The sequence below is a fragment of the Lepidochelys kempii genome, chromosome 13, assembly GCF_965140265.1.
Source record: "Lepidochelys kempii isolate rLepKem1 chromosome 13, rLepKem1.hap2, whole genome shotgun sequence".
NCBI lineage: Eukaryota > Metazoa > Chordata > Testudines > Cheloniidae > Lepidochelys > Lepidochelys kempii.
Window position 1 is genome coordinate 16,575,180 of NC_133268.1, and position 18,764 is coordinate 16,593,943.

General features: G+C 43.9%; 1 protein-coding gene across 1 annotated transcript in view; it reads left to right on the plus strand.

Moving 5' to 3' along the window:
- The first annotated feature begins 397 nt into the window (after window positions 1-397).
- LOC140897118 (opsin-5-like) overlaps window positions 398-18,764 on the plus strand; it is a 67,646-nt gene continuing 49,279 nt past the window's right edge. The window contains exon 1 of the mRNA XM_073309449.1: window positions 398-527. Coding sequence (XP_073165550.1) covers window positions 525-527 — 3 coding nt within the window. The 5' untranslated portion in view covers window positions 398-524. The remainder of the gene's footprint in view (window positions 528-18,764) is intronic.

An 18,764-nucleotide genomic window follows, 5' to 3' on the forward strand; every position in this document is an offset into this window, starting at 1 on the left:
TTGTAGGTAGGATCCTAGAGACATTAATAAGGGATGAGATCACAAAACATCAAGAGAAATATGAGTTGATTAAAAACCAGCCAGCTGGGCTTCATCACAGATAAATCTTGTCAAACAAATGTGATGGGGAATTTTTTTTTTAAGGCGATAATGCACTGAGCAGAGAGGCAAGCGGGAAGCGATGGACACAGATTTCAGTAAGACATTTGACACAGGGAGGCACAGTAGACTAATAGATAAGATTAGTATGTACGGAATGTGCCTGGGAGATGGAGGGAAAAATATTACTTTGCTGTGCTATAGAACCAATCATGAGAAGATTTCAGAACACTGCCCCAGCAATTAATGTAATCTCATCACTCTCTGTGGTAATTGAATATTATTTCTGTTTACAGATGGGGAAACGGAGGCATGGAGAGCTTATGCAACTTGCCCAAGGCAACACAACAGTGCTATGAATAAAACTGCCTAGATCCTTCCATCCAAAGATCTCACAACACCTAGTAAAAATTATCTAGTTTGTGATGGTAGGTGTCACTTTTATTCCTCGTCTTCCAAGGTGTCTTTCATAGCATGTGTTCAGACTTGGGAAGACATCCTGTGTACTACTTTTTGGTCATGCAAGAATCTGGGTAAAGGACGATGTGTGAGTAGGAGAGTTTGCTCTCTGCCATGGTAACTGATGGGAGTTTGCTTCTTGGGAACCGGGCATTGTTGTCAGTCAGGCTGATATTCCTGAAAAAAGGGATTGCCTGCATGCTGTTTTTGACCACCTCTGTTCCAAGACTGGAAAATATGTGTAAATAAAAAAAGTTACCCACATTCCTTATCACTGATTTCTCCTCCACTGGAAAATCAACCTGCAAGGCCCTGAATATTTTCTACTGCTTGACAGTGAGGCTACAATATCATAATTTTATAGATGGGGAAACTGGGATGTAAAGCGATCAATAGAGCCAAGAATAAAATGTAGGATAGAGCTATGGCTCATTCACCCCTGATTTAAAAACTAGACCATGCTGTTCCAGAGCTCTGAATAGAGCACTGGGGGCAGATCCAATGCAATCTTTACTTTGAGTTTGTTAACCCAAATTAAGAAATCAATCTCTCTCTTTTTTCAGTGTAGACATACCCTAAAAGTTGGGTACATTAAGTGCTTGATTGCTGCTGACTTGCTTTCATCAGTATTGTTAAGAAACTGTAACTGCTCTGCAATTCCCTTCTTTAGAAAGGGGTTCAAGCTTCAAAGTGGGAATCCAAATCCAAATGTAAATTTCAAACACCCAGACTCAGAGGTGGTTGAGATTCAAGACTTTGGTTTGGGCCCATCTGTGGAAGTTTAGAAGTTTTCCTAGTTCCTAAGAATCTGACCTCTCAGAGGACTTGGGGCTCAGTCCTTCTCCCGTTGGAGTCAATGTGACAGGTGCAAGCCCTTGGGAAAATATCGTTTACCCCCTTCATAATGTTATGGGTCTGTCTTCTTCTAGGCCTAATATTTTTTCTGCTTTATTTTCTAAATGTAATGGTCTAGTGGGTGCCAGATGTGTCCATGTACCAATCCTGGATTGGCCATTGACCTGTTTAGTGACTTCTGAACCGATCTGTGCCTATCTACCATACAGTGTTCATAGCGCATGTTGATGATGGAAAGTGCTTTAGAAAGGATCTACCGCCTGCCTCAGCCAGCTTGCTAGCCTATCTCCCATCTGTAAAAGTATAAAACAGTCCAAAAGCTGACTCTTCCCTACCCGTGGCGGTCAATTCCACATTATTTTTATTTAATGGATCAATTCTCTATTTTCCATTGTATTTACTGATAATGTATTTGTAGATTTTTTTTTTTTTTTTTTTTTAATTTTTAGTGAGGTCTTCCCCAGGTTGGCATCCAGGGGTTCTTTCTCCATCACTACTTATCCTTTTAACACATCACTGCTTATTTTTTTATAGATATTTGCCCATAAAATACTTGATATTTTAAAAAGCTGTCAGCCTATTGCTTACTCTGATCTATAAATCCCTGTGGAACTGTGCTTGTTACTGGAGCTCTTTTCATTGATTAACTTGAATGAATCTCAGCTGGATGCCTGCCAAGTATTTCTTTAATATTTCCCACTTGCCTGTGGCAGATCCTATTGAAAAGTCACAGGGCTGGTAAAGAGGGAGCCGCAGGGAAAGGACAGGAATCCTTATCTGAGCTGATCCAAACATGTAACCTAATGGAGGTTTGGTCTGAGGGATGGATTAGGGTTCTAACAGCTAGTTCTACAGTGACTTATCCAGTCCTGATATGCAGGAGTGACATACTATTCTGGAGATTATCCTGGGTAACAGAAAGACTCATACTAACAAACTAGGGAATCCGGTAACTGCTAGTCTGTTCCCAGCTCTGTCCCCAACCTTGAGCAAGTCATTTCACTGTCCTTTAGCTCTTAGCCCTGGTCTACACTAGGACTTTAGGTCGAATTTAGCAACGTTAAATTGATTTAAACCTGCACCCGTCCACACAGTGAAGCCCTTTATTTCGACTTAAAGGGCTCTTAAAATCGATTTCCTTACTCCACCCCTGACAAGTGGATTAGCGCTTAAATCGACGTTCCCAGCTCGAATTTGGGGTACTGTGGACACAATTCGATGGTATTGGCCTCCGGGAGCTATCCCAGAGTGCTCCATTCTGACCGCTCTGGACAGCACTCTCAACTCAGATGCACTGGCCAGGTAGACAGGAAAAGAACCGCGAACTTTTGAATCTCATTTCCTGTTTGGCCAGCGTGGCAAGCTGCAGGTGACCATGCAGAGCTCATCAGCACAGGTGACCATGATGGAGTCCCAGAATCGCAAAAGAGCTCCAGCATGGACCGAACGGGAGGTACGGGATCTGATCGCTGTTTGGGGAGAGGAATCCGTGCTATCAGAACTCCGTTCCAGTTTTCGAAATGCCAAAACCTTTGTGAAAATCTCCCAGGGCATGAAGGACAGAGGCCATAACAGGGACCCGAAGCAGTGCCGCGTGAAACTGAAGGAGCTGAGGCAAGCCTACCAGAAAACCAGAGAGGCGAACAGCCGCTCTGGGTCAGAGCCCCAAACATGCCGCTTCTATGATGAGCTGCATGCCATTTTAGGGGGTTCAGCCACCACTACCCCAGCCGTGTTGTTTGACTCCTTCAATGGAGATGGAGGCAATACGGAAGCAGGTTTTGGGGACGAAGAAGAGGAGGAGGAGGAGGAGGAGGTTGTAGATAGCTCACAGCAAGCAAGCGGAGAAACCGGTTTTCCCGACAGCCAGGAACTGTTTCTCACCCTGGACCTGGAGCCAGTACCCCCCGAACCCACCCAAGGCTGCCTCCTGGACCCAGCAGGCGGAGAAGGGACCTCTGGTGAGTGTACCTTTTAAAATGCTATACATGGTTTAAAAGCAAGCATGTGAAAGGATTACTTTGCCCTGGCATTTGCGGTTCTCCTAGATGTAGTCCTAAAGCCTTTGCAAAAGGTTTCTGGGGAGGGCAGCCTTATTGCGTCCTTCATGGTAGGACACTTTACCACTCCAGGCCAGTAACACATACTCGGGAATCATTGTAGAACAAAGCATTGCAGTGTATGTTTGCTGGCATTCAAACAACATCCGTTCTTTCTCTTTCTGTGTTATCCTCAGGAGAGTGAGATATAATTCATGGTCACCTGGTTGAAATAGGGTGCTTTTCTTCAGGGACACTCAGTATAGCCCATTCCTGCTGGGCTGTTTGCCTGTGGCTGAACAGAAATGTTCCCCGCTGTTAGCCACAGGGAGGGGGGAAGGTTGAGGGGGTAGTCACGCGGTGGGAGGAGGCAAAATGCGACCTTGTAACGAAAGCACATGTGCTATGTATGTAATGTTAACAGCAAGGTTTACCCTGAAAGAGTGTAGCGACTGTTTTATAAAATGTGTCTTTTTAAATACCGCTGTCCCTTTTTTTTTCTCCACCAGCTGCATGTGTTTCAATGATCACAGGATCTTCTCCTTCCCAGAGGCTAGTGAAGCTTAGAAAGAAAAAAAAACGCACTCGCGATGAAATGTTCTCCGAGCTCATGCTGTCCTCCCACACTGACAGAGCACAGACGAATGCGTGGAGGCAAATAATGTCAGAGTGCAGGAAAGCACAAAATGACCGGGAGGAGAGGTGGCGGGCTGAAGAGAGTAAGTGGCGGGCTGAAGACAGGGCTGAAGCTCAAATGTGGCGGCAGCGTGATGAGAGGAGGCAGGATTCAATGCTGAGGCTGCTGCAGGACCAAACCAGAATGCTCCAGTGTATGGTTGAGCTGCAGCAAAGGCAGCTGGAGCACAGACTGCCACTGCTGCCCCTCTGTAACCAACCGCCCTCCTCCCCAAGTTCCATAGCCTCCACACCCAGACGCCCAAGAACGCGGTGGGGGGGCCTCCGGCCAACCAGCCACTCCACAACAGAGGATTGCCCAAAAAAAAGAAGGCTGTCATTCAATAAATTTTAAAGTTGTAAACTTTTAAAGTGCTGTGCTTAAAGTGCTGTGTGGCATTTTCCTTCCCTCCTCCACCACCCCTCCTGGGATACCTTGGTAGTCATCTCCCTATTTGTGTGATGAATGAATAACGAATGCATGACTGTGAAGCAGCAATGACTTTATTGCCTCTGCAAGCGGTGATTAAAGGGAGGAGGGGAGGGTGGTTAGCTTACAGGGAAGTAGAGTGAACCAAGGGGCGGGGGGTTTCATCAAGGAGAAACAAACAGAACTTTCACACTGTAGCCTGGCCAGTCATAAAACTGGTTTTCAAAGCTTCTCTGATGCGTACCGCGCCCTCCTGAGCTCTTCTAACCGCCCTGGTGTCTGGCTGCGCGTAACCAGCAGCCAGGCGATTTGCCTCAATCTCCCACCCCGCCATAAACGTCTCCCCCTTACTCTCACAGATATTGTGGAGCACACAGCAAGCAGTAATAACAGTGGGAATATTGGTTTCGCTGACGTCTAAGCGAGTCAGTAAACTGCGCCAGCACGCCTTTAAACGTCCAAATGCACATTCTACCACCATTCTGCACTTGCTCAGCCTGTAGTTGAACAGCTCCTGACCACTGTCCAGGCTGCCTGTGTACGGCTTCATGAGCCATGGCATTAAGGGGTAGGCTGGGTCCCCAAGGATACATATAGGCATTTCAACATCCCCAACAGTTATTTTCTGGTCTGGGAAGAAAGTCCCTTCCTGCAGCTTTTGAAACAGACCAGAGTTCCTGAAGATGCGAGCATCATGCACCTTTCCCGGCCATCCCACGTTGATGTTGGTGAAACGTCCCTTGTGATCCACCAGAGCTTGCAGCACTATCGAAAAGTACCCCTTGCGGTTTATGTACTCGCCGGCTTGGTGCTCTGGTGCCAAGATAGGGATATGGGTTCCGTCTATAGCCCCACCACAGTTGGGAATCCCATTGCAGCAAAGCCATCCACTATGACCTGCACATTTCCCAGGGTCACTACCCTTGATATCAGCAGATCTTTGATTGCGTGAGCTACTTGCATCACAGCAGCCCCCACAGTAGATTTGCCCACTCCAAATTGATTCCCAACTGACCGGTAGCTGTCTGGCGTTGCAAGCTTCCACAGGGCTATCGCCACTCGCTTCTCAACTGTGAGGGCTGCTCTCATCCTGGTATTCATGCGCTTCAGGGCAGGGGAAAGCAAGTCACAAAGTTCCATGAAAGTGCCCTTACGCATGCGAAAGTTTCGCAGCCACTGGGAATCGTCCCAGACCTGCAACACTATGCGGTCCCACCAGTCTGTGCTTGTTTCCCGAGCCCAGAATCGGCGTTCCACAGCATGAACCTGCCCCATTAGCACCATGATGCATGCATTGGCAGGGCCCATGCTTTCAGAGAAATCTGTGTCCATGTCCTGATCACTCACGGGACCGCGCTGACGTCGCCTCCTCGCCCGGTATCGCGTTGCCATGTTCTGGTGCTGCATATACTGCTGGATAATGCGTGTGGTGGTTGATGTGCTCCTAATTGCCAAAATGAGCTCAGCGGCCTCCATGCTTGCCTTGGTATGGCGTCCGCACAGAAAAAAGGCGCGGAACGATTGTCTGCCGTTGCTCTGACGGAGGGAGGGGCGACTGACGACACGGCTTACAGGGTTGGCTTCAGGGAGCTAAAATCAAGAAAGGGTGTGCCTGTACATCAAGGAGTATTTCAGGCAGGACTGCACGGAGGGTTCCAATAAGAAATGGTGCACCAAAGTTATCGTTGTTATTGGAACAAGGAGGTTAGCCTGGCCTCTGATTGATACATGGCTAGATTAACCTCGCTGCGCCTTCTCTGTGACTGACTGCAGTGTGATCTAGACAGGGGAGGAGGAAAATGAGTACAAAACAAATCTGGTCTATTTCTTGTTCTGACCCACTCCATCTATCCTTTACATCTTTGGCTGGCAGCAGACAAAAAAGGCGCGAAATGATTGTCTGCCCTTGCTTTCACGGGGGGAGGGAGGGTGGGAACGGGGTCCTGACGATATGTACCCAGAACCACCCGCGACAATGTTTTAGCCCCATCAGGCATTGGGATATCAACCCAGAATTCCAATGGGTAGCGGAGACTGCGGGAACTGTGGGATAGCTACCCACAGTGCAACGCTCCAGAAGTCGACGCTTGCCTCGGTACTGTGGAAGCGCTCCGCCGAGTTAATGCACTTAATGCACTTAGAGCATTTTCTGTGGGGACACACACACTCGAATATATAAAACCGATTTAAAAAAAACCGACTTCTATAAATTCGACCTAATTTCGTAGTGTAGACATTTCCTGATCTGTAAGTGGGTATAAAGACTGATCTCCTCCTTTGTAAAGCGGTAACAGTTCTCTGGTTGAAGAGTGCTATATATCAGCATTATGTGTGTTCTAGCACAAATAGGGAGAGTGAGATTTTTCACTGAAATAAGTCTTCCTCTGAGGGGCTTGAAGGCTTCACAAACATTAATTAAGCCTCAGTCTGAGGTAAAGAAATCGCATGAGCAGTGTTTAATGGTTGGAGAAATGGAGACAGAGAGAGATTGTCACTTGCCAGAAGTCACACAGAAGTTTAGAGGCAGAGCTTGCACTAGAAGTAAGGTGTCCCAGTTCACAACGCCCTTGTTCATGTGTGCAAAGATATCCTGAGCATGCTGCACAATAGGCAGCAAAACACAGGTCTCTTTCAAAGGGCAGGAAGAAATGTCTGTGTCAAATGAAAATGAATTAACAGCACAGGTGGAGGTTCACAAGGAAAAAGGATTTATCAAATAGTTCTACAGAGGTGATAAACATTAGGGGGAGCCTAATGGAGCAGAACTTTTAAGGGAAAAACTATGAAAAAGAGAAACCAATTTCAAGGTAATGCTTTTTATATTTATATAGCTTCTGAAATGAAACCTCGATTTTGGCTTTGGTTGATGGGTAGTTTTGCCCACCTGGCCGATCCTCTGCAGACTTCTGTGCTTGGAAAACTAAGAAGCTGTTTGCTGTTCTTGGAGGCAGCTTGTTTTAATGAAGTAGTGTTGTCTAGAAGTTAGAGAAGGCGACTGAGAGCCAGGAATTGTTGTGAACTAAACTCACCTCTGCCACTGTTTCACAGTATGACTTTGGGTAAATCATTAACCCATCTGCCAGCCAGATTTTCAGTGTATGTGCATACAACTGCATGTTTAATGTGTACAGGCATTTTTTGCACACACTATCCCATTAAACAGCCAGTTGGATATGTAAGTGACTATTTGCATGTGCAGTTGCAATAGTTATGCATGAAAATGTATGGACATTTTTGCATATGTAAAACATTGGCAAAGTGTGTGTGCATCTCTTTCTAATGACTAGTCCACTATAAGTTAACAGGTTACTACTACCACCCCCCAAAGGCTTTAATGCATTAGCTCATATAATAGAGATTTATGCTGCAATACTGAAGCCTAAATTCAAGCTGTGCTGATGACCCACAGAGGCAATACTGAAAGTCCTTATAATGGTGAAAATAGCCCTTAGCTACCTACGTTACAGTGGGGTTCCATTTATTAATGCCTTTATGGTGTGGTGACATGCTATATATGTGCTAAGTGTCGTTACTACTGGCCCTGCAAGTAGGTGCGATTATCTTTTATCACTACTGGGCCTGAACCCCCCCACAACATTATATTATCCCAACAGGTAGTCTAAACATAGGCTTTCTCCAGTACCCCAGCATCTGCCTGCAGGGAAGAGATAGTCGGCTGCATGTGGTACCCAGCCTTTTGCTGCCTAGAGATATTGTCAGTATCAGGGACAGCTGTTTGGCCCACACTCCACATCATTAATCCTGGTTACCCTGGAAATAGTTCCCTCGTGATTGTCTCTGTGCTTCCTTGTATGCCGAATACACCACTGGCTAATTTTTCATTTGCCTGCAGGACAACCCTCCTTTCAGCTCAGACAATACAGACTCAGTCGTGTAGCTCTGGGCACGCAGCGCTGCTGCCGCCTTGTATTGCTCATGACTCCCCCCTTCCCGCACAGCTGTCTGTCTGAGCCTGTCAGGATGCAGTGCTATTTCTAGTCACTTGCACATTCATGACACAACCTTCCCGTTTGTGTAACAGGTCTTGAGTTTCCATCTCCTGCCAAAGGCCCCCCTGGATCTTGTGTTCCCACAAGCATTTGCACCACCTCACCCCACTTCCCAGAGCCTCTAGCATCACAGGAACTGTGGGGACTGAGGCCTTGTCTACACTACTGGGAGCTCTAATTCCTCCTCTCCCGCCTCCTCCACACCTGTCGGGAAGCTGCAGGGGGAAATCATATCTCACACATTGTGAAGGGCAAGACCTACCCCCCCACCCAGAGTCTCCATCTTCTCCCACTGACACAGACAGATGACTCAGACCCATCTTTAGAGCAAATAGCTTTGCTCTCATGTTCTTTTCAATAAAAAATCCCCAGAGCTCTTTCACTAGAGGAGTCTCGGGTCCCTGTACTTTGTCACATTGTTTTGCTGCTCTCATCTTGATTATTGATGAGAACAGTTTGTAGTACATGATGCTTTATTCAGCAGGAATAAGCTAGGTTTACATGACAGCGTGAGCGGGGAGTAAGCGTCCCTGTCCCCTTAGCATGGGATTCGCAGTATGCTCCCCCTGCTTCGTCCACGCAGCCTGGCACCGATTCATGGTTCTGCAGACAATTCTCTCATTTGCATATAAACAAATTTTGTTCTTTCAGGCTTCACTACCTCATAGGCTTGCAATTTGCTTTTACGCTTATGCCATGGAACATGTTCCCACTCTGTGGCTGTCAATTACTCTCTGTGTAAGCTAAACCTTGTTTCTCCTGCAGGGTCCCCTAATGACCCGTTTTAAACCTCTATCGCTGAGTGAGTTGTGTGCTCTGATAAATAAACTGATGATGATAATAGCTTTCTATCCGGGGTCTTAAAACACATTGCAAGCAATGCATTAAGCCTCCAACACCCACTGTGATGCAGGTTGTCATCAACCCATTTTACTGATGAGGAAATCAAGAGTCTGAGAAAATCATAACTAGAGATGGCAAATCCTAGCCCGTCTCCTGCTGCTGCAGAGTTATTTTCTGCAGGACATTTAGCTGTGCTTTGGGCAGTTGAGTTTTGAGTGGCTATGCCATCTCTTTACAATCCTTGTTATTTCCTTTTTGTCCCATGCCGGGGGCTGCTCTAAGTTACTGCAACCTGTCTGGGCTGCTTATGGACCATGTTGCGGCCCAGAATCTGTTGCATCAAGCATTATGAATATTCCCTTTCCCATCCCTGGCTCTGCATCAGCCTCAGGAATGCTCCTTACAGTGGGGCTTGCGAGAGGGAGCAATGTAAAGAGACATTATTGGCCCTATGCTGCTCCTCCTCCAGGGAAGTTCTTCACCCACCTCTTGTGACTCATTTGTTATCCCCCATAAGCCACTAGAGCAGGAGCCAGCATCAGCCCCTTAGTCCCTTTAATCTTTCTTCATAACTTCGCTCCTCCAGACCCATAAGCATGTTCGGCTTACCTTGCTCAATGTCACTTGCCCAATGGAATCAGAAGCAAAGACAGGACTAGAACCCAGGAGTTCAGGCTCCCAGACTAACCATTAAATATCACTTCCTCTAAACATAAAATTACAGCATGCTTGCTTAAAAAAAATCACCCCTCACATTAGTCCTTGTTATATTTTACAGCCAGTTTTATGTATGTACATAAAAAGACAATGAGTGATTTACTGATCCTTCAATATTTGAACAGGGTATTGTTGTAAATTACTACAAGTTTATCCCAATTATACATTTTATATGAGAGAGCATTCTCACAATCTTTGCAGCAAAGCCAAGTTCTTGTAGCCACAGGAGAGATTTTTATTTGTGGATAAGTTCATAATGAGACCAAAAATGTGCCCTGTCTTTGTAAGACATCAAACTGGGATTTTTTTCTATTGTTTTCACTGGAGTTAAGATTCTTGATCAGCATTCCTGGTCTAGAAGTGTTCTGTGCTGTATGGGGCTGGTACTTGAAGGGAATTATTGTGTAGACTTTTTCCTCTACTCAGGCTTTATAGTATACTGTACCTTCCCTTCCTCACTATTTTCACAGGCAAACGGTTCCCCTTTTCCACTTCTCATTCTCTGGTGTCTGAGAAGTGAGATGGGAAAGAACCCTCAGCACATTTGATTGAAGCTCAATGATTTAAGGGGTAGCCATATTTCCAAATGTGGGAAATTTAAGTTGCAGCTACAAAATGTGCACACCCCTTCAGCAAAAGCACATGTGACTCTGGAGATGCATATTTGTTTTAAAGACTCTTCTGAAAAATTATCCATAAGAGATGTTAAAGTACTAATTTGTGCAATCACAGTCATTGTGGGTACAAATGATGCACATGTGCAGTTACAAAATCTGGACCTCAGTATTCAGGGTATTTAAAAGATGAAGCCTTTGTTTAGAGGTTAAGGGTAGAATGAAGAATTTTCAGCCCTGAGTTTTATTCTGGGGTTAAGTATTTTACCAGTGGCCATGAGTCAGTGGTATAGACAGGATTAGAACTCAGCAGTACCTAGTTCCCAGCTCTCTATTTAAGCTGCTGCTTTCCTTGGAGAACTAAGGTGTTCCTTAATGTTTCCTTCTGAGCATTTTACTGATTAGACATTTGAAGACCGTGTCCTAATCTTTCACTTGTCCATTAGTCTAGAAGGCACCAGGAATGGCAAGAGTTAATTTCAAGCCCTCCCACTCAAAAAATGTGCTGGTATTTTGACAGTTTTCTAATGGAAATAAATGAGTTTCCTTTTTTAAAGTCAAACATCTGATCAGCTGAGTCTCTAGTCATGTGAAGTACTAAGCTGTGTAGACTCAAATTTATTCTTCATGTGGAGGGTTGTACAAGTATCCCTGACTCTCTGAAAAAATCCAGCTGTACTTGCAGAATGTAAGACTGAGGGGTGGGTGGTTTTTTTTATTTTTTTTTTTTTCCACAAGGAAATCATGTCAGACACACATGGTTTTACTTAAGTTGCAAGTTTGGGGCCTAGAACATGCCTTTCATTCATCCACAGAGTACTGAGAAAATGTATTGTGCTGTATAATAATTGTCTGAAAGGACTATTGTCTTGGAACAAGACAGGGTTTGATATTCTCGAGCTAATTTTTGCTTTGGGTATTGAGAATTTCAATTGACATTCAAAGATCACAAAGTATGTATACACCTGTGCAAAGTATGTCCATGATTCTAAACCCAGGCCAAGGAAAGCTATTGTCTAATGTTTAGGGCAGGAAATTGCAATTCAAGGCCCTGTTCTGTTCTCTATTCTTCACTGACCTTTTGTTCATTAATTTCGCCATCTGTAGAATGGTAATACTAACTTACTGAGAAAGCTGAAAATTAGTTAATGCTTGTACAGCTCTGTGTAAGCACTCGGTAATACTCATCTTTAAATATATTAGTGGTATAAGTAGGTCAAGCACCCCTATAACATACTTCAGCTACTCTCATATGTAGTATCCTCAGGATGTAGACAGGGAAATGGAGCTTGAGCAAGATTAACTTGCTCAAGGTCACAGATTCAGAATTCAGGAGTTTCTGGCTCTGAGTTTTGTGATAAGGCCACTATGCCACATGACCCTTTATCTGGGGAGAATGTCACAGACAGCTATACATTAAGGCAACAAAAGACCTTATGTCCTGCACACATTTGTCCATTACTGCATGAAAAAGCCCATTCAGATAAATAAATGCGCAGGCCTATTTACAGAATAAAGTAATAGGAGGCTGCAGTTTTTCCACATTGTTTCCCTAAGGTTAACAAAAAAGAAGCTACCATAAAACTTAAAACTGGTAAAATTTAGGAGAAAAACTGTTCTTGAAGGAGACTGAAGACTCAAGACTTTTCATGAACAAAGATGCACTCTGCATTTTCACACTGCAACCAAATACATTCCCACCAGCCAAAAGTACATAAAACTACAGAGACGTGATTACAATGTGTATCCATCCTAGTAGGCCGGGTGCAGGCTACAATAATTCTGCAGGCTATTTGTGTTATGCTGGGAAAGACCAGTTACACTCAAAATTAAAGCCCGGTAGGGGTGAACAAGCCTGTAGCAACCAAAGAGATCATTAGTGATTAATCAAATACTGTTACTCATCACTAATAAACCATTACGTAAATTCCCCACAGACATGGGAAATCTATAGATATCAAGCTAATCTCAGCCAACCTGATCAGCCACAATGTACAACCTTTTCTGACTTGTAGTGAATCAATGCTTTTAACAGTGACTAAAGTGCTTGCAAAGGAGTACCAGATAGCCTCATCTAATTTAAAAATAAAACATGTGTACAACCAAACCCCTGAAATCCAATAAATTCACAAATTACCTCCCAGCCATAACACTATAAAACCCCTTAATGCAATTCTGGGATCCTCACCTCCTCCTGTCTTACACTAAAAATAAAATAAAAAGAACAAATCCAATAATAAACTGGGAAGAGGGGTCAGTAACACATGGAAGTCGAATAGCATTTTTATACAGCTAAAATGGCTTGCAGATGTGTGCAATCCATGCACAGATCTCTCAGTTCAGGAGCTAGAAGCAGGGAACTCTGCCTTGCTCATTTAAGCAGCCCAGGTGGATTGAAGTGACTAATTAATTCACTCTCTGAATGACAAAACCCATAAAGGTATGAGTTAGGGCTACAGTTTATTATAAAATCCTCTGCCAGAAGGCTGCTAACGTGATTTTATAATGAAACTTAGTTTGAGAGAAAGGATCAGCTCCAGAAATGGACTCTGCCCATAAGGATTTTTTTCATCTAAGGGACTGGATGGGTCCAAGGAATTGGTAACAGCTAGTGGAGTATCTGATCTTAAGACCACCAAGACACCTGTAGCCCAGGTCAGTATGGCACCAAAGTGTTACCATCTGGCAACTGTTTGGTGACCTTTATCCACACATCACCAAAAATACCATCAAAAGTGATAGTAGGTGGCAGTTTCCAGTTGCAGCAGACAGGCTGAAAATTAAAGTTATAGACAGTTAGCTACCTTCTCCCTAGGAAACCCAGACAGGGAACCTTGCACATCTGCTGTACCTGTTCTGGGAAATGACTAGAGGCCTTTAATCTCTAGGGCTGCATAGTACTCTATTCACTGCCAACCCGAACCCGCACCACTTGCAGCAAAGCAGAGCATAATATAGCCTGAGCTCCCCCTACAGCTGTTCTGGCCCTGCAGTCATTTGCACCTTCTCATCACTCAACTCTCTAGCCAGCTTACTTTTAATCCTAGCTTTCCAGGGTAACAAAGTCCATCAAACAGTACTCCCATCACCTCAAGCCAAGTCTTTTGCCCAGGTCTGGACTCAGTAGTCCTTTTACCTCTGCTCTCTGGAGTCCTCACTGGAAAAGGTGGTGTGACCGGTGGGGGAACCCCTTCTCCCTCTCTTCTACATTGCATCCCAGAAAGCCTCTATTAAGCTGGTAAGGTCTGTCTATTCAGCCCCCCTGTATCCTTCTGGAGCTTTTTCCTACCTCAGCCATCTATAGGTCTCCCAAACAGCTCCTTTCTGGGCTCACCACATAGCAACATTCCTCACCCCCCACCCCAAGGGGTCAAGCTTCACCCTTCCTTCAGGGCTGTAGTTTGCAGAATTCCCCCTGAAGTGCTCCAAAGAATCCAGAACTAAAGATATAGACTTAAACCACTTCTGCCCTCACTGGATTTGAGCTTTAATACTTCCTGAGACCCTGCTTCTGAACTGAACACCAGCTCCCCAGGGCTGCCTCCCTGGAGTCATGCTCCTCTTTCAACACCCCTGCCCCAGAACTAACTAACTAACTCCCTCCCTTTCCATCCCATCGCTCTTCTTAATTATCCTCTTTCCTGATTTCTACTATTCAGAGTAGCTAGGGGAGAAAGGCCTATAACAGCTTCTCCTCTATCTCCTTTCTCTTGTATCTTTTCACTAACTGAACTTTCTCATGCCTTTAAGGAAAACCTGACACCTTGCCAGGTGGATCTACTTACCACCACTCCTGATGCCCTCAGGTGGGGATTATGAGGCTCCTGTTAACCCTTTCAGTATCAGTGGGGGGTTTGCAGCCCAGCATGGGCTGTCAAAACAGCTTTTTTCAAAGGTGGCTGATTTTGATCTCCAGCACCTTTCTCCAGTATTAAATTCCCTGGGCCAAAGTCAGACCAGGCTTAAGGTGCAACTTCACTTTTGTAATCAAAGAAGATACACCCTCTTATCTCAGGTCTCAATTTGGCCCTAGGAATTTACTGGAAGACTGTAGAGAATTATTTATGGAAATGAATTAATCAAGTAACCAACCTCAACCAGAACACAGGGTGACCAGATCCTCAGCAGGTGTAAATCAGTGTAGCTCCATTGTATTCAGTGGAGTGGTGCCAATTTACACCAGCTAAGGATCTGACCCAGGGTGTCCATGTTCTGACAAGAGAGGAGTGTGACTGGTAAGAATCAGTCTCCCACTTTACCATTGTTATTGCTGGATGCTGAGGGTAAAGCATTTGAACCTTTGTTTGATGCTGGACACAAGCTCCCCACACAGGAACTTTCACTCACTGCTTCACTAAAGTATCCAGCAGGGCACCTCTCCCCAACACATTTAGTGGGCACTGCAGTGCACTACACTGCAAATTTCTTGTTTTGCATTCTGTTCAGTGGAAATGTTCCATAACTCTAGTTACAGCTGATCTAGATGCAGATCAGATGTTCACACCTGTGACAATTTGACTGCAAAATTGTGAGGAACCAGTTCTACAGCTGTGTCCTAAAGAAAACAACATGAGGTCATATTCTGATTTCCTTATTCATGTTGGGTCACACACTACTCCAGTGATTCCACTGACTTCAAGGGGAGAATTTGTGAAATAAGATTAGAATCTGACCTGTAGGAGCAAGGAAGACAACTGTTCATATCCTTCTCTTAGAGATCATTGCACAAATAGGAGTGTATGGGGATCGCTGAGGACAGAGTTTATCCTTCATGTTATTTCTTACTAAGGAATTCTAACTATTTACATTTTTTTTAAACAAAACAAGCTTAGATTCATTCATAGATTCATAGGCCAGAAGGGACCATTGTGGTCAACTAGTTTGATTTCTTGTATAACACAAGCCAGAGAACTTCCCCAGAATAATTCCTAGAGTAGATCTTTTAGAAATATATTCAATCTGGATTTTAAAATGGTCAGTGATGGAGACTCACCATGACCCTTGGTCAATTGTTCCAATGGTTAAGCACTGTTAAAAATGTATGCCTTATTTCCAGGCTGAACTCATCTAGCTTCAACTTCCAGCCATTGGATTATGGTATACCTTTCTCTGATAGATTGAAGAGCCCATTATTTAATATTTGTCCCCCATTTAGGTTCTTGTATACAGTAATCGAATCACCCCTTGACCTTTTCTTTTTTAAGTTAAATAGATTGAGCTCCTGGAATCTATCACTATAAGGCATGTTTTCCAATCCTTTAATCAGTCTCATGGCTTTTCAATGAACTCTCTCCAATTTATCAACTTCCTTCTTGAAATGTGGGCACCATAACTGGACACAGTATTCCAGCAGTGGTCACACCAGTGCCAAATACAGAGGTAAAATAACCTCTCTAAACCTACTGGAGCTTCCCTTGTTTATTTATGCCAGGATTGCATTAGCTGTTTTGGCAACAGCATCACATTGGGAACTCATGTTTAGCTGATTACCCACCCTGATTCCAAAATCTTTTCCCAGGATAGAGTCCCCTATCCCATGTGAGCATGGCTGACATTCTTTGTTCCCAGATATATATATTTACATTTTGCCATATTAAACCAGATATTGTTCGCTTGTGCCCAGTTTACCAAGCACTCTACATCACTCTGAATCTGTCTTCATTATTTGCCACTCCTGCAATTTGTGTGTCATCTGTAAACTTTATCAGTGATGATTTTATGTTTTCTACCAGTTCATTGATAAAAATGTTAAAATGTGTAGTGCCAAGATCTGATCCGTGTGGGACCCTACTGAAGCAGACCTGCTAGATGATGATTCCCTGTTACAGTTACATTTTGAGACCTATCAGTTAGCCAGTTTGTAATCCATTTAATGTGTGACATGTTAATTTTATATTATTCTAGTTTTTTAATCAAAACATCATGCAGTACAAGTGAAATGCCGTTCAGAAGTCTAAGTATGCTGCATTAACACTATTACCTTTATTGACCAAACTTGCAATTGCATCAAAAAAAGAACCTCTGTTCCTGTTTCAGTATTTCTATTACTGTGAATGATCTCTTGCTGTCTCAGTGGACCCTGCCTCTGGAAACTTCCCAGAAGATGATCCAGTGTGATAATGCAGAATAGGACTCCAAGTTTGTAGCTGACATTTAAATACCTGGGGCAGGCAAGGAATTTTCAACATTATTGGAAAGTTAATTCTATTTTTAAAACAAACAAGTCCATATGCATTTTTGCTTAAAGGGACACTGTTAATTTAAAAACCATGGTCCAGATCTTCAGCTAGTGTAAATCAGCGTATCTCCAATTAACTTAGTGGAGTGATGCCAATTTATACCAGGGTTTGGTCTCATGTGTTGTACACAAACATATTTCTTGATATATTACTAATAACACTTTACATTGTTTAAACATTCAAGAAGTTTAAAAGTCCAGGGTACCAGCTGCTAACCTGTGCTCTTTGTTTTGTTTTTACATCTCCCTCAGCTTGGACAATGAAAAGCAAAAAAGTCACTTTCACTTTTTTTGTAATCAATTTAACCTTCAGGTCTCAGTGCTGCAGTGTTTGGGTCTCAATTCTCTATGGGCAAGCTTATTCTTAAAAAACCCTGATTTCACTGGAAATTTTTAAAAATGTGAAAATGTTCCTTTTGGTTTTCAGTTTAATAAAATATCATTTTAATTCAAATTTTAATTTTGGATTGAAATTAAGTTGGCACTGTCCCTTTAAATTAATGTTTACCAAATTAATAGGACTTTACAGCAACTTTGAAAGCCCCTCTTTATACACACACACACACACAAATAGTCTCTCCTTTGTTGTACACAGCATCACTAATCTATGAAGGTGGATGGTAGCTCTCAGTATGATTGTCAATCATGTGTTTACATTATATTTGACACAATTATTTTCATTGTGATTTACTCATCTTCATAATTAGACGTAAGGATTAGAAGATCTTGTATATTGCATTGGAGTCTTCTTTTAATGAGTCTTTGCAGTTGAATTGTCTCTCAGACACCTGCTTCGCAGTAGGGCTAAAAACTGAATTAACTCTCCGTCACACCAATCAGGTATTTGCTTCTGTCATTTCCACCTGAATCCTCTTAGGCTCCTGCCATTGGGGAGCTCTCTGTGTTTGACAGAGGGCATCCTTCAACTAATCAACGTTCAACAGTCTCTTAACTGTCAGCCCTATGTAGTTACTTCTTTAAGAATCCATGAGACTCAGCAGCAGCCTGCTTCCCACCTCTCAGTGAGTGGGCAGCTGTAGATAGACACCTCCAAGCATCTCAGTGACCATTCCATGTCCTTATAATAACCTGAGCTGTGGTGATCTAATAAATAACACTTCACACTGGCAGGATTTTCTAATGGTTAGAAAAGGGGACTAGGAATACAGAGAACTGGGTTTATTTATGACTCTGCTGCTAACTCACTGAGCGACCTTGGGCAAGTCACATCACTACGCCGTGCCTCAGTTTGCCTATTTCTAGAACAGGGATAATGATACTGGGACTGGGTGTATAAACCCCATACTGAAAGAGAAGGGGCTTGGGAGGCTCTGTGTGCTAAAGTATCCATGCCCCTCTGGCCCTGCCTATCATGCATGGTAGGGAGGAGGCTCTAAAAGGAGTAAGCTGCAGAACACATTGGGGGAAGCCCTGAAAAGAGAATGGCTAGAGTAGAACTCCCGGAACATCAACCCTCATGCCAGAAACCTTCCAACTCTGCAAGGTGTCCAGCAAACCCAAGGGTAAGCCTGGCTCAGCTACCCACCCACCTGAAGTAAGGTGGTGCCTCAGACATTTTTATTATTGGCCCCAGGAGGGGCTTTGTTTGTGTTGACCTGAATTTTTGCTTCCCCCCACCCCACACATCTAGAAGTAAAGTAAGCTAGCTCATGAGAGTGGGGCCAGTACCAGCACTAAGAGACCTGGAGGATTCTGGGATGTCTGTAGAACTCAGCCCTGGCAGCCTCCCCAGTAGCTCTCTGCTAGCATAGCTCCATCAGAACT